Source organism: Sardina pilchardus, chromosome 16 (genome assembly GCF_963854185.1).
Source record: "Sardina pilchardus chromosome 16, fSarPil1.1, whole genome shotgun sequence".
Taxonomy (NCBI): domain Eukaryota; kingdom Metazoa; phylum Chordata; class Actinopteri; order Clupeiformes; family Clupeidae; genus Sardina; species Sardina pilchardus.
This window is the reverse complement of record NC_085009.1, coordinates 15,270,938-15,286,857: the sequence shown is the minus strand read 5'-3', so window position 1 is coordinate 15,286,857 and position 15,920 is coordinate 15,270,938. Positions and strand designations below refer to the sequence as shown.

At 42.1% G+C, this 15,920-nt stretch overlaps 1 protein-coding gene across 1 annotated transcript in view; it reads right to left on the bottom strand.

Annotated features, from left to right (window-relative positions):
- The window catches only part of adgrv1 (adhesion G protein-coupled receptor V1), a 50,289-nt gene extending 35,812 nt beyond the window's left edge, over positions 1 to 14,477 (bottom strand). Inside the window, exons 1-22 of the mRNA XM_062515974.1 lie at positions 14,292 to 14,477; positions 13,712 to 13,861; positions 12,751 to 12,846; positions 12,147 to 12,251; positions 11,898 to 12,011; positions 11,017 to 11,585; positions 10,614 to 10,884; positions 9,697 to 10,020; positions 9,255 to 9,431; positions 8,299 to 8,522; positions 7,825 to 7,951; positions 7,468 to 7,653; positions 5,115 to 5,295; positions 4,754 to 4,917; positions 4,528 to 4,651; positions 4,005 to 4,265; positions 3,009 to 3,135; positions 2,637 to 2,854; positions 1,788 to 2,531; positions 1,237 to 1,610; positions 661 to 828; positions 54 to 234 (exon numbers count right to left, since the gene is read on the bottom strand). Coding sequence (XP_062371958.1) covers positions 54 to 234; positions 661 to 828; positions 1,237 to 1,610; positions 1,788 to 2,531; positions 2,637 to 2,854; positions 3,009 to 3,135; positions 4,005 to 4,265; positions 4,528 to 4,651; positions 4,754 to 4,917; positions 5,115 to 5,295; positions 7,468 to 7,653; positions 7,825 to 7,951; positions 8,299 to 8,522; positions 9,255 to 9,431; positions 9,697 to 10,020; positions 10,614 to 10,884; positions 11,017 to 11,585; positions 11,898 to 12,011; positions 12,147 to 12,251; positions 12,751 to 12,846; positions 13,712 to 13,861; positions 14,292 to 14,477 — 5,071 coding nt within the window. The remainder of the gene's footprint in view (positions 1 to 53; positions 235 to 660; positions 829 to 1,236; positions 1,611 to 1,787; positions 2,532 to 2,636; positions 2,855 to 3,008; positions 3,136 to 4,004; positions 4,266 to 4,527; positions 4,652 to 4,753; positions 4,918 to 5,114; positions 5,296 to 7,467; positions 7,654 to 7,824; positions 7,952 to 8,298; positions 8,523 to 9,254; positions 9,432 to 9,696; positions 10,021 to 10,613; positions 10,885 to 11,016; positions 11,586 to 11,897; positions 12,012 to 12,146; positions 12,252 to 12,750; positions 12,847 to 13,711; positions 13,862 to 14,291) is intronic.
- Positions 14,478 to 15,920: the final 1,443 nt, after the last annotated feature.

Sequence of the window (15,920 nt, the reverse complement as noted above, 5' to 3'; positions counted from 1 at the left end):
GTCAGTTTTCACAAAATATTGCTACAATTAAGCATGTTGGATTCCAGTCTTACCATATGGATAATCACTGGACTTGATTGTAATCACGTTGATGGCATTTTCAGGGTCAATGCTTGCTCCACTTGTAGGGGTCGTGCCAGGCAGCCCGTCTCCAGAGACAGCAGAGACCAGGATAACCTGGAAACGCTCCTCAAACTCTGGAAGGTCATCATCCAACACCAGCAAGTTCAGGACCTTAAGAAAGGGGATACAAAATGTTTGCATGGACGTTTGTTTTGAAAATAACTATGCACTTGCAATCCAATGTGCATTGGTAGTCAGTTTCAATGTACAAATCATCTGTGATGCACAAAGGAGCAGCATGGTAAGGAACAGGTTGTCAGCCAATCAGACAGTAATACCAATATTTGCTATTCTATTAGAAAGTCTCAGAACACAATGAATCAGCAATCTTTAATTTCTAGTGTTCTTTTAACATCAGAAGAACAAAATGAGTCTTTTCACATTAAAAATGTAATGGAAATGGTGTGACTTTAAGGAATTTGTGTACTGAAAACGTCCTCGCGCACAGCGTTGCGTGGCATTAAATTAACAAGACATTTTGCCTAGTCATTAGTTCACAGTTCAGAGTGACATTTCTGACAGATTTCACACAGTTACCTCAGAACGCTGTCCAGGTTGAAAAACAACTACACCAGTTGAGTTGGCAAAGTCTGAGGCATCATCAGTTGAATCGATCTGAATCACAGTGTAGTTTATATAAACATAATCCAGAGTTCCGAAAATCCGCTCAATGACACAAGAGATGACAGATCCCTCCTCTGATATCTGTTGATAAAGATAAAAAGACATTCAGTCAAAAATGGGAAGGAACATGACGCATTTAATAACACACACATTCGATGACACATTATGTGAGAGCATTGCTTTAATTGTCAACTTTATATTGCATTATTATAAAGTTCCTCAGAATGCCGCACACAGATAAATTGAACTGAATGGGACATTCAAACAGCTCAACAGCTCAACACAGCTATAGGAGAGATACAGTTGGCTACAGTAAGTCTATAATAAGGAATGGAAATTTGCATGAACATTTCCATAACTTTTGAACAGTAATAAATACACATATTTATACATATCTACCTTTATTATATTACGATCTACTGTATAATTGTGTAAGATTTATAATAGATTTTAAGAGAAATAATGTAATTTGACGAATGGTTTGTTTACCTCAGGCGTACAGGTCCCAGAGAATCCGAACCGCCCATTGGCGTTGTCACTTTTCTGCACCCGAAGGATGGCGGTGGGGAGTGGTGTAGGAAGACGAGCACCTCCACGTACACTAACCAGCTGCAAGTAGAACAACTCTTCCCCCTCGGTGTCCTCGTCATCAAGCACCTCCACCAATATTGTTTTCTCGCTCTCGTCCTGTTGGTATTCAAGGTAACCAGACACAATTTGCAGGTCATGTCTGGCTGGCTGATCATAGAGCTCTTGGATAGTAGTATAATTCAGAGAGGAAGAGTATAGCCGTAGGTCTTGCACCAGGCCCTGGTAACGCTCCTCCCCAACTGGGTTTGAGCCTATATGAATGGGTGAAGGCACTAAAATTGAAAAGAAAAAAGATTTCATTATTGGCATAATTGAATTTTCACACAAATATTTATACGTATACAGATTAATAAGAAACCATTGTATAACGAGCGTATACCTAAGAGTTTCAAGCCGTGGCAGTCAGTCAGATAATTCATATACAGAATGAAGCAAATACTTTAACATACCATCAATTATTGCTTCCCCATTAAGGCTTTTCATTCCATCTGGCATTGGGCTTCCGTCCAAAAAAAACTGAATAATTCCATCGTCTACTGTGATAACAATTTGGATCCATGTGCCGTCGTCCACAGCTCTGTTCATAGCGGCCCTCTCCACTTGAGTCGTGTTTGACCCAACTGCCATGTAGAAGAGCATCACATTAAGAAAGGACTCGTCCACATGGATTTTAATTCCATAAAAAAGGGTCCCATTGCTGTCGCCTTTGGAGAAAATAAATCCATTGGTATTGTCTTGGGGCATTAGCCAGACGGATACGCTGAAATTGACAAGGCTGTGGAGCCCATTTAATAACGGAACGTTAGCGTCAATGGCACCATGGGCTCCTTGGAGACCAGAGAAGAGCAAGGCATCAGTGCCGGCATAATCTGCTCTGCCAGGCTGGACCTCCACTGACTGTGGAAAAGAGGCCAACAAAAGAAGGTCCTTCATAGGAGGCAAGCCATTAGGGAACTCTCCCGACAGGATTTCCCATACAACGAACACCACTCCGAATGTTCCCTGCTGCCTGAGGACAGTCAAGGAGACGGTGTTTGACTTGTCATCGTCAGACACGACGTCTTCTGCAACTGCTTGGTCCATGTGCTCTTCGGAGAAAAAGAACACCCCGAAAGGGTCATCGTTGAATGGTATGATGACTGACGTACTGAGGTTTGCTGAGGCTAACTGACCACCTTCCCCTGGGTATCCACCTATAATGCAAAAAATATATATATGTTAAAGTTAAACAAATGTTAATTTTGAGAAAAATTGACTGAAGAAAATGGGTAGAATAAAGGCTTAGCAAGTGACTTTACCTGAAATGTTTACAAGCACCAGAACATAAAACTCAATGAACTCTGGGAGTTTATCAGATATCGCCTCTAAGATGATGGGCTTGATGGCCTCCCCAGTAGTGAACACTACAGAGCCTGATGTGTTGCTGAACTCCACCCCAGGCTGGAGAGGGGTATCATTTGCAAAGAGTTGCCAGAATATGGTAACATTGCCAAAGTGTCCCCTGTCTCTCAAAACACTTGAAACAGAAGATACATGAGCACAATATTTAAACACAATAAAATTTAAATGGTGCGGTCAAATGTTGTTTAGTTAAAAAATTCACATATAATTCACAAAAATGGTCTAACATGTCAATGCAAATGGACAAGGGAAACCGTGGATCTCCTCACAAGAAGTTGTTTGTTTTGCCCTCCTCTACAGGCTTCTCAGAGGAATCAAGGGAGAAGATCCCATTGGCGTCATCATTCGCCTCGATGACAATGGTACCGGTGTGCTTTTCATAGACCACTGCATCCCCTGTTCAAGAAAACAGTACCAACAATTGTAAGTATCCTTTGGTGAACAGGTTTAAACTGCAAGCCAGCTACCTGAGCTTATATCCTGTTGATGATCTTTAATTGAAATGCAGCTACTGTACAGCGCTACATTCTGGGTGCATGTACATGGGAGCTCACATACATGCCCCCTGAGTGTAGCGCTGTAGCTGCCTGGCTGTGTTACAGTAGCTGCCACTCGAGCTAGGTAAAGCCAATAGACCTCTGAAGTTCGCCTACAAAAAAGCCACCATCTTTGCCCATATAAGGAGATCCGGTATCTTGAGATTTTTTCTATGGGAAAATAACATGGGGATTTTGAATTTTCGCACCTGCTCAACTCTCATGGGGACGAAGAAATTGGAAATGCAGACGTTTTGCGCTACAAAGTTTTGTCCTCTACCTTCAAGTGGATACTGTGATCTTCGGTAGGTGAAGCTGGCACACTTTGATCTTTGCTACCCCAGAGCTAACTTACAATGCAACTTGCCATATGCAGTTAGCTTCAATTAACACCCGGAACTCCTTATATGGGCAAAGATGGCAGCTTTGGATCCTATTTGTAGGCGAACTTCAGAGGTCTATTGTTTTTGGGGGTCTTCGTGTTTTATGCAAGTTAAAAAAACGAAAATATATAAATACCATATTAACGGCCCCCGTGTTTTAACCTCATCACTGAAGAAATTTTGCAAAATCAATATATAAACCGCGGCTAAAAGTTGGCAAATTACGGTACTCAATGACCTTGAGAAACGGAAATCTATGTGAAAACTCTTTTAAATGCCTAATCTATTTCTAAGACGCTGAAAAAGGGAGCCACATTCTAACAAGAGAACAATATCTAAACCATACCTGTTGCATTAAACAAAATTATATACAAGAGTTCATCAGTTTCAGGAATATCATCATCCTCCGCCATGAAGGAGATGGTTTTCATCCGCTCTCCAACATCAAATGTAACAAGTGAGTCGTTGCTTAAAGGAATGACATCATCAGGTGAAGCACCACCGTAGGCAAACTGATACATTACAGTAGCAGTGCTATCAGCTGGTCCTGTCCTCAGAAGAGAGAAATTAGCCGTTTCTCCTTCTGCAACTATAACAACAAGAGGCTCTGTTTGGATGAAATCAAAGAGAGGGAAAGAGATCAGTCACACACAGTCGTGGGTAAAATATACAGAATTACAGAGCAACTTAAGCAGAAAGACTTCATGTCTAGTACTACTGTAGGTTCTACCGACACTGAATTATTCAAGCGCCACAGTTCTCCTTTAAGGAGTATATACTGGAATTGTTATCGTTATTTTTGTTTTGCAAACTGACTTGAATAGCTATACAGTCAAAGTCATGAAGGACACAACAGTATATGAAAATACCTGCAAAGTAAATTGGGTAATCGTTTTCATAGATTTGTAAGGTTGCATTCCGATTATCTCCAAGTCGCGCACCACCAGTTGCATGCAGGAGAGAAATGGTAAAGTTTTCCATGTCCTCTGGAACCTAAAGGAAGCAGTGACGTCCATTTAGGGGAACAAAACACATGTTTTATAACATGCTGTATGTGTACTGTATGTGTGTGTGTGTGTGTGTGTGTCCTTTTACCTCATCAGGTGCAGAAAAGAGTGTGAGGTTTTTAACATATTCCCCCTCTGAAAACTCAATATATCCGTGCATTGGTCTGACATCCTCTGATGTACTAGGATCAATGACCCACGCAACAGACACGTTCCCAAATGTGCCTCTGTTCCTAACAATAGGGTAAGAGGCTACAAACAAGGCCTATATGGTTAGATGGCTCGCTGTTTGATGATGTTGGATAATCAGTTAACTTGAAGCTTAAAACCAATATCATTAATATCAAACAAAGGTTATTGTACAAAACTGTCATTACATCCAAAAAAAGAGCTGCCCAGCAAACAGATGAATTATGAAACTGAAAATGTCATTTAGTCCTGTCACTCACCTGAATAAGGATTCATGTCACTGCTTTCATTGATGAAGAATGACAACCCAGGTTGGCCAAACTCTATGACCCCAAAAGGATCTTCATTTTGACGAACAGTAATATTGACCTCTCTGTGGCTTCCAAGATGACTGGCAGGAGTGCTGTGGCTGCTTAGTACCACAGAGAACAACTCATCCAGCTGCAGACACACATGCAAGATTATATGGCATGTGGTAACCCAACCACAACCTCAGCAAACAATGGGCCCACTGCGGGCTGCCCACTGTGGGCCCCATTACCGTCGTGAAATGCGGGGCACATGCTTGCCCACATTTGGCTCATTGGGCCCCCAGTGGGACCCATTATGGGCCCTTATATTCCCATACCCTCCAAAAATCCCCCACTACCCCCGCACTTGTGTGGGTTTACTGTGGGGTAGTGTGGGTTTACTGTGGGCTTAGTATGGGGTAGTGTGTGCTTACTGTGGGCTTAGTGTGGGGTAGTGTGGGCTTACTGTGGGGTAGTGTGGGCTTACTGTGGGGTAGTGTGGGTTTACTGTGGGGTAGTGTGGGCTTACTGTGGGGTAGTGTGGCCATGTGTGTGCCCACACTACCCCACAGTAAACCCACACATGACCCATGTGTACCTCATATGTAATAGTTGCAGTTGTTGAACAAGCTGGTCAATAATAGAATAAAAGACAAATCGAATGTACATAACATTGAAATGTATTAATTAAAAACACAACAATTAATTTGCTCTGTGTGTGAGCTCTTCGGCTCCTGCCTCCATCTCGGTCAGTTCTCAGACGGCAGGTTTAATCCGCCTCTTTCAAATTCCTCTGTTTGCTACTGGACAAAGCTTCAACTAATCACATCACTCTTTCCTCTGACATATGTAAAACAACCACAACGATAGGCTTCTCGCAAAACCCCATTGACATGCCTACTAGTGCGTCATTGCCTTTACCGGGCCGTTAGTAATGCTTGATTTTCATTGGATTTCCCGATCCTGGGAAAATTTGAAATGGTAGAGGTGGATAGGCTGCTTGGCCAGACTGACTGTTCGCAAAATTTTGTGCAGCGTCACAGGAAGTATGGGCGAGCCCAGGCTACCTAAACATACAAATTGCATTGAAATTTTCATATTGATTTGGCACTGCAGCCGTCAGCATTCAACATAGCTTGAACTGTTTAAATTCTGAAATGATTGGTTGTAGGTTGATGTTCTTTTTCTAAATATATATAGTGTACACACACAGTATGAAAAGAAGCTTCTTTACGACCACTGTCTTCAATAAGTTGCCCACAGATATTCAACATTGGGATTTCTATGGGCTGCGCTTTAGGCCTTCAGGGGGCTAATGCGGGTAAACCGAAAAGCCACCAAAACTGGTGTGGGTTTACTGGGGTTTACTGGGGTTTACTGGGGACCCTAAGGGAAGAAGCTGTGGGTCCCACATGGGCTCCCCTTATGGGGCCAATGCGGGCTAAGTGTGGGCAAGACCACAGTGGACTTGCTCACAGTAACCCCTAAGTGGGGCCCCAAAGGACAAAACAGCTGTGGGGCCCGCATGGGCTGCCCTTATGGGGCCAATGCGGGCAAAGTGTGGGCAAACACACAGTGGGCCTGCCCGCAAAAATCCCTAAGTGGGGCCCCAAAGGGCAGAACAGCTGTGGGGCACGCATGGGCTGCCCTTATGGGGCCAATGCGGGCAAACCCACAGTGGGCCTGCCCGCAGAAATCCCTAAGTGGGGCCCCAAAGGGGAAAACACCTATGGGCCCCGCATGGGCTACCCCATTAGGGGCCCGTTTGGGATTAGTGTGGGTTAGTCCTGTCCACACTTGCCCACAGTAAACCCACAATTGCCCATTGTGGGCCCACACCGGCATGTTTGCTGGGACAGAGAGTGGTACGCTATGAATGACAGGCTGAAAATATGCATAAACGTAGGTATCGATCATAGTTATAAAGGCAGAAGTTGAGATAAACAGTAAGATGTAAAGCCCAATTCACACCAAAGATTCCCGACGCGACGAGACCGAGTTGCAGCGGTGTGAATTAGAAGTTGCACGTACTGTAGTTGCAAGCCGTCGCAACCCATCGCAGAGCATTAAACATGTTGAGTCGCAGTTGCAAGGTTTTAGAACGTCGCGGCTCGTCTGGTCTCGTCGGTCATCTTTGGTCTGAATCCTACTTAACAGTAAGCAATCAGCTTTGATGCTCATCTCTTACTTCAACACATACTAATCTAGAGGAAACAGCATGCTATTTCTGAAGTGGAAAATATGTGAAATAATGAATTGAAAAAAAAAAAAGCAGAAATAAATACATTCATAGTTTGTCCTCTGACGTGTTGTAAGGACATACCTCAGGCACACCATCTTCCTTGGCCACCAATGCTACCATTACTTCTCTCTCGCCTGGCTGGAACTCTAGGATCCCCGTGGCACCATAGAATTCTTCAGTACCCAAGGGTGCCAACGTAAAGCGAATAAGCTGCCTCAGCAGTTCTCCATATGAACGTACCACAGTTAGCTCTACTGTTTCGCCCTCCTAGTGTTGAGAAAATGGTAAGCAGAATGTTATTGTGCCGTTTCAAAGGCCCCACAACAGTCCAATCACTCGGTGCTGTGTTAAGTTGTAAATAAAACTAGATATCATGTTTTATTTATGTATCTGTGAACATTTTCATTTAAAGTAAAGCACCAGAAAGTTTAATCTTACATTGATAGTCCATGGTCCTCTGGAGCTTGCTGAAAACTCAAAGACTCCTCCAGGATCGTCATTCTCCAATATGACAATCTCACGAGTGGTATAGCCAGGCTTTAGAATCTGGTTCTTTGTATTTGCCCTGTGGAATAAACATACGCACAAACATAGATTTTTAAATTTCACAACATTTTCTAGGTTTGTGATTTTGAATTGGGAATAGTCTCATAGTCTCATAGTCTTTCATGGTTCAGAAACAATAAAGACTGGAGTTTTGCCACTCAACTTACCCAAAGTACACAACAAATCGTGCAGTCACTACCCTGAAAACAAGAGGGGGAATGGCTTTAAGTATCATTATCAAAATGAAATGTCTTTTTCTTTTTCACACGCAAAACAACTCTGCAATAATACTAAAATATTATTACTCTGTGCATTAACATTAAAGTTCACCTTTATGAGAAACATTAGGTATTACGCATACTGCACCTGTCTAAAGTGAGTAGAGCAGTTTCATTGATCTCAGGGATGTCGTCAGCCAGAACGGTGATATTAATTTCCGCATCACTCTGCCCTGTCTGGAATATGACTGAGCCACTGAAAGGTGAAAGGTCATCTGGGGTCAAATCCACATCATTTTCTCCAGTTGGGTGCAGACTCCAGAACACCTCAGCCTTTCCATCCGTTCCGTCCCGACGGAGTGAAAGGGTCACCTAAAGGGCAAAACAGAATTCACACACTTACGCTCACACGTATGACAAGAAAAATACGTCTTTATCATGATTATAGAAGATTTCTGCAATTTATTTTATGGTAAACATAACTGCACTGAGGATGGTCTGAATAGGACCGAAAAAGTTTTGCACACACTTTTTGGGTAGCAGTTTTTTAAATGCAATAAAAACCGACTTTTTGCATCGGCTACAGCGGTGTGCGAGTTCCGTTCCTCCTGACTGCTGAATATACTAACTTTGGAACTGACGCACCCATCAGGACTGGATTTACTGGCGCGATACCCTTCCTGTTTTACATTTTATGGTAAACAAAAACATATTTTAAATAAATCTGGTTGTTACGGTCTCAATTCTCACATTTAGTCTCACTTAACCAGATTTTTTAAATGGTTGTCTTGTTTTTGAATAACTTTTTCTAGAAGCAGAGTTAGCATGTGATTCCAAGCTAGAAGAAGTCACATATGACATGGAACAGCCTGAGTTGGTCGCAAGCAGAATGCTTTGTCGCGAGCAAAAAATGTATCTTGATTTTATCATCTACATCAACAAACGTTTGCTATGTTGAGCATATGATGGTGAGCATGCTGTTCACCATCGTATGCTCCTACGCAAACCTCACTCTCTTTGTTAGAACTCCACGGAGAGAAAAGACAAGCATTTTTGATAGTTTGATTGATCCTGCAGATAAAGACTCCAAAGGTTATGTTTTACCAAACTGCTGTTGCTGTCTTCTGGCTCCAGTAACACCACCGTCAGGTTACTGGTAAACCCAATCTCTCCATTGGCAATTTCTGGAGTGACGATGAGGCTCATATTGACAGCACCAGCAAAACGAGGACTAATCGATGGCACAGGAGGTCGTATGTTGTCCAGTTGCACAGATATCATCTGTGGATAAATGGAAAAGTTAAATGTAAAATTTGTAAGATTGAACTTCAAATTAAATCCCTTTATCACAACAAGATCAACTGCCTGTCAAACAATTGCTATATGGAATAATAGAACTAGGTCAAACATTATCTGACTAAATTTCTGACTAACTATTCTGGATTTTAACCTCATTTCCTTGTTGCATCATTTTTAATTACCATTAGGTTCTACTCATAATCACTATTAGGCTATGGTTAGTTAGTCCAACCTTTTTAAAACCTACCTGAATGAGAAAGTGGGCACCATTTTGCAAGAAGGCATCATTCCGTATGGGCAATATTATGTCCGCCAAATGCTGCCCTGGCCCAAACAGCACACTGGTGACACTGCTGCTGTTCAGCACCCCATTCAGAGGGGAGTCGACAGGCCGATTGGGCTGGTAGAGAACGCTGAGGGTCAGCTGCACTCTCCCCACTGAGCCTCCCTCACGCAAGAAGCTGAGGGACAGGAAGCGCCCACTGGGCTCGCTCTGAATCTGCTGGCTCTTATTGGGATGGAACATGAAGCGGCCGTATACGTCGTCACTGTCCTGCAGATAGAAGATGATCTGAAGGGGAAGAATATGCGTGGTTATAGTGCAAGGGAGGTAAAGGAAGAGAATTCAGAGAATGAGGATAGTACATGTAGGTCAAGAGCATGCAAACAATCAAAAATGACATGTTCAGTAACATCACATTTTGTCTAAAATGTTTAGTTACATTACATTACACTTTTTTAGTCCAAAGTGACTTACATGTGTCAACTTTATTACTACTATATCATATTACATTGTCCCCGGAGCAACTTTAAGTGGGGTTAAGTGCCTTGCTCAAGAGCACAACGGTGGCTACTCCAACTACAACTACAACTTTCAGGCTACTACGCGCTAGCCCAGCACCTTATCCACTAAACTACCATCGCCAGTTATGTCCTGCTGGCTATCTGGACTAGTATCTGATGGATAATAATTATAACTAGACCACAGAGAAAATACAAACTTGCTTACTCAGCAGGTAGCATTGGTTTAACCAACTGGTAAATGCAAGTGCAATCACATATCTAACCTCATGCAAAACCAAGTCCAATCAAAGTATTCCTATTCACTGTACTAGAAACAGACACGGCCAATGAAACACTACATTGAGATGACAAAAGACCAACCTCCATTGGTTCATCCACCTCAGCTCCACCTTGCACTGAGTCAGGCAGCAGCCTGAGGAGAAAGACCTCAGCTTCTTCTGGGAGGTCATCCTGAGTAATGTTGAAGGAAATGGCCGACGTCATCTGACCAGCAGCAAAACTCAAAACTCCAAAGGCAGGACTCAGGTCATATGTCACTGATGAGTCATCTGTCGCATTCCTGGTCACGGTAAAGTTCACTGTGATATCTCCATGTGTACCACCATTTCTCACGACAACAATCTCTTCAAATCTGTAAAAAAAAAAAAAAAAAAACAGAAAAAACATACAAAAATCAAAACCTTCAGAGATTCAAATTGAAAAGATTTTTTTATCAACAAACAGCACGTGTATTTACATTATCATTCTTGGTTGGCTCACTTACTTCATGGTGAGGTCCTCATTGACAATAAGTGGACCACTTGTTGTCATGGTGCTGACTGACAGCACCCCATGGGGTTTATCATTGGGCTCAATGACTACATGAGCAGAGTTTGGCGCCACCAGCACAGCATCCCCCAGTAGTGTGGTCTCCAAGAGGATCACACGAAAGGACTCTGCAATTTCCGGCACGTCGTCATCAATGATCCTGAAATGCAGCTGTACTTTGTGGACTCCAACAGGGAAAAATACTACTTGCTCCAACTGGAGATCCTCAAAATCCACACCAGCAGTGGCCATATTGGTAGAATTGTTTCCACTGACAACCATGTAAGCAATGGAAACCTCACGTTCATCAGAGCCAATGGGTTGGTCATCGTCAGTAAGTCCGCGGGTGACGGTGAGGTTGATGATAGCATCAATTTCTGGTACAGCCAGGTAAGGCTGAGACATACGGATTGGCGCATCATTACGGGATATAAGGATGTCTATGCTGCTGCGGTTAGGATTTAAGAGTGCTCCACCTTGCACTTCTGTCAGCTGCACCGTGAACATTTCATCATCTTCTGGGATCTGCCAGAGAGATTTATAACTAATCAGTCAATCAATCAACCAATCAATCCAATCAATCAACAAGTCCTGTTCATTGTGTTCCTGCCACCAATTATGCCAGCTTACCAAACACTGTTCTTATGTGTGCGACTTTTATGTGAACATCCTGTTTATTGACTACAACTACAAGAAACTCTTTAAGAGATAGAACAGTATTTTAGAGAAAGTTGCAACAATCTAATTTGACATAAATGGTGGCCAGAGAGTCAGCATAGCCTACTGTAAGTCAGCAGTAAGCTAACCATCACTAAAAAGATTAACATTCTACATTACCTTGTCATCTTGTATCACAATACTGAATACCACTTCAGCCTGTCCAGGGAGGAATGTGATGTTGCCTCTGTCTGGACTTAGGTCTTCAATTGCAGGATTTGGACCACCAGATATCTGATAACAATACAGGGTGAGCTCTACATTCTGGTGTTGCTGCTACGTACATGGACTCCATCGTTTAATCCAAATGGTCTACTGCATGTTTAAAAGAAATAAAGAACTGCATACTGTATGTCAACCATCTCTCACCTCAAAGATCACAGTAACTGTCCCATAGGTGCCCCTCTCACGGATCAGAGATAAAAGCACATTCTGGTTGCTGCCCTGCAGTTCACTCACGGTCATCAGCGAGGTCTGGGAAAGAAAGCACAACTATCAGGAAGCGCTACAACTAAGACGTTGTTTTATTTTTGCTAAATTACCAATTATTTAAGAGTGTTTTATATTCCATTCCTCTAAATCGATTAAGCAAAGACTAAAAAAGAATTTCAATGGAGATTTGCATATGTGCGAAGCAAGCCCCATGTCCAGTGATGCCCACTTAAATGGCGTGGGTTTGGAATTTTGGCATGACAACATGTTTCTTTGAGAGACATAAATTGCTTATCAGACTTATCAATCTGGCAAATAAAGGGCACATTCCCTTTTCTGTCCCCCACTCATCACTGCTGTGTGTGGATGTTACCACTTCCGCCTCATTTTTAACAGAGAAAACCGTCTGGGAGGAGCGTAATTTGGCTGTAGATCTTAATTACAGTATCAACAACCTTAAATAAACCGAATTGCAGACTGCATCGTCATGACTCATTCTTGGAATAGATGCCATCAGTGAAAACACTGTGAGAACACTTACTGAGTTGAAGGAGATGATTCCAAAGGCATTGTCATTAGACAGAATGGTGATAGTTGCCTGGTTGGGAGTCCCCACAGTAACACCATTTGATGAGGCCTAGAGTCAGAAATGCGCACAACTCTCAGAGATCAACAGGCTACATTCAGAGTGCATGGCAACAAATGTACTACTGTATTTTTGTGCTGACAAATCTTACCAGCACTTACATTCATAGTAGACCATACATATTTACAATCCACATCTCAACCATCTCAACCTTTAACTCTAAGTCTCAAGAAGCACATTCTATTACTCAATTACTTTGTCATTTTCCTACAGTGTTGTGCCATAGATAAGGTGATTTTAAAGAAAAAGTTCAAATCATTGTTTTACCTCAGGGACAAACTTGAAAAATCCCTGAGGTATAACAATGTAATTACTGTATGTAAGACAGTGTCTGTGAATGAAACACGGTACAACATTGACCCTTTGTCCACTCGTTTATAAACCGTAGCCTTTGCTTTTTCGAGGTGCCCTGGCTTCCTCGGTTGTGCCCTTGTGTTACCAGCTAATCTGTCACATTTGCGCCACCTCTGGAGTGGTCATAATGTTTTGCTGTGTATATTATGAAGAGTTCCGATGCAAAACCTTCTAAATTCATCTGACCACTCCTCTTTTAAATTAGCTTTTTTTTCTAATTTAGCATCAGGCTCCTCTCGGTTTTTTCCCACACAACAATATTTCAGAAAGGGATGACAACGGTATTTAGCAGGTTTTGAAGCAAAATTATCTTATTAACGTATACTATGTGTGTTATCTCATTTTTGACCGAGGTTGTGTTTAGAGTGTTTTGCATCTGCAGTCTTCATATGTATCCATGCGACGACAACTTTATACATGTATTTAGGCATATTTATGAGTCAGTAATGCATTGAGTTCAGCAGACAGGACTGTACACTATTCACATAAAACCCACAATTACCTGCATTTTAAGGCTGAAGACAAACGTTTCATCAGCTTCGGGTAAGTCATCATCCCGGACAGCAATGAAGATGGTCTTTCTTTTCTCAGTTGTAAGAAGAAACACTGCAGCAGTAGTGGCCTCAAAGTCCCCTGTGTCCTCACCCTCCAGCTGTAACCGCAAACAAGCCACCACTGAATCACGCTGTATGTAATAATACATGCTACGGTTTCTACAAAGTTAGGGAGTTAGAGTGAATATCCAAAATGTCGTATTTAGAAAGACCTCCAAATACGCTACATACAGTATAAGAAAAGAGGACGTAAAACAACAGCATCACTGTGCCACCCTTTTTGTGAGAATAGTCAAAAAGCTATTTTCAACTGTTTGGATGTTTTTCAGTCTCCACACCATTAGGCTAATTGAAAAATGTAGGCCTATAAATTTGGGTGAGAAAATGACACAGTCAATCAGTGGCAGAGGCAGAGAGGTGCCATTGCAAGTAACCTCTGCAATCATAAAATCTAAGCCCACTTGGAAATAAAAGGAAAATAAGCAGGTGAGAGAAATCACTCAATTAGGACAGACAACAAGATCTTACCAGCACAAGCGCAGTGACATTCACGGGGTCTCCCACTCTCTCCACAACAAGACGCACAACAGTTTGACTGGTTTCATACACTCTGAAATTGGTCTGATCTGCAAACTTCAGCTCAGCTGACAGTAGCTGGGCAGTCGGGAGGAAAAGTACCAGTGCAAGTCCAGTTACAGTGAAGGATGCTGCCATTCCTGTAAGTAAGTAACTAAGTAAGTAAGTATCATTTATATAGCACATTTAAGACCAAAGTGCTTCACACAGTCAAAGCAAATAAATAAATAAATGAATACATAAATTAATAAACCAGAAACATACCAAACATACAGACAAACATGCTGTATTTACAAACAAAGACATGACATAATACTGTCCGAAAAGAGCACACAACGTTAAAGGGGTACTCGAACAACATAGGGCTACAGCGCTAAATTTAGAGAACACACTCGCATATCTTCATCATGGATCCACAAACATAATTGACTTAAAGGTGTAGAGCGCCAACACACTCCATCACCTGACACCAACTGAAACATGGACCCTAGTTGCAGATTGCAGATAAAGGCTTTGAAATGGCATGCTGCCACAGGTGCCTAACACTACTCAAGAGGCTTCTAAGAAACAGGTAGCATTTTGAACATGTTTTCATACAGGTTCAGGAAATAAGAGAGAGGGCTATTTTTAAATGCTTCTTCAGTGATGCAGCATTCATTAAAATAGTCATAAAGTGTCATTTGTAAAGTAGCTTAAATGAACTTGTACACTGCCCAGACAATTTACCACATTTGCACTGCAGTAATTGAAAGAAATGATGTTTAGACTTGTCAAACTCCATCCAACAAATTGATGCAGCACACTGACCCAACAGTTGTTTGTTGGAATGTGTTGGCAAAGTTGAGGCAGCTCTGTCGACACCATGAGGACATAATGCATATTGCTGGGGTCTCAGCTCATGAGCATAGAATGCAATGGGCACTAGAGTGAACAGTTATAACCTGCCCTGTAGTGTGTGACAATCCTTCATAATCAGTAATCAGCAGAAATCATCGTGGCGTTTTGGGTTGACCTTTGGTGTGCCTTGGCGCCAAAAAAGTTAGGAACCTCTGGCTCAGGCCTATTAGCATCATGTGCACAGACAGAGTCCTGTGGAATAGCAAGACATGCTGTCACTGAAGTAGGCCGTTTATGCCGAGAGAGTATGTACAGTATAGGCAGCAGTCAGGTTGTCACATGGAAAAACAAGGATCCTAAATAGCAAACAAATAACCCAGACATCCACATCAATAAAATAAACCACCCGAACAATGCGCTCAACGTGCCATGCCATAAACACATTGCGTAACACAGCTAGCGGTATTCTAACTTTTGGCTTTAATTTAGCCAACAGATGGAATAAAATAGGCTTTCTCATCTTACCGTTTGTCAATCCACAGAGGTAAACAGAGAACTCCAGAGAGTAGAATTATCCAAGCAGTAATTGGTAGGCTATTCGGGTTGTTTTTAAAAAGTCTGGACACAAACATTCCTTTATGTTTTGTTCTTCACAATGATCTCCAATCCATGAGTGGTTGTATGGTAGCCACTAATTAGTCTATGTAGGCACTACTACCATATAGCCTAAAATTAAGAAGATAT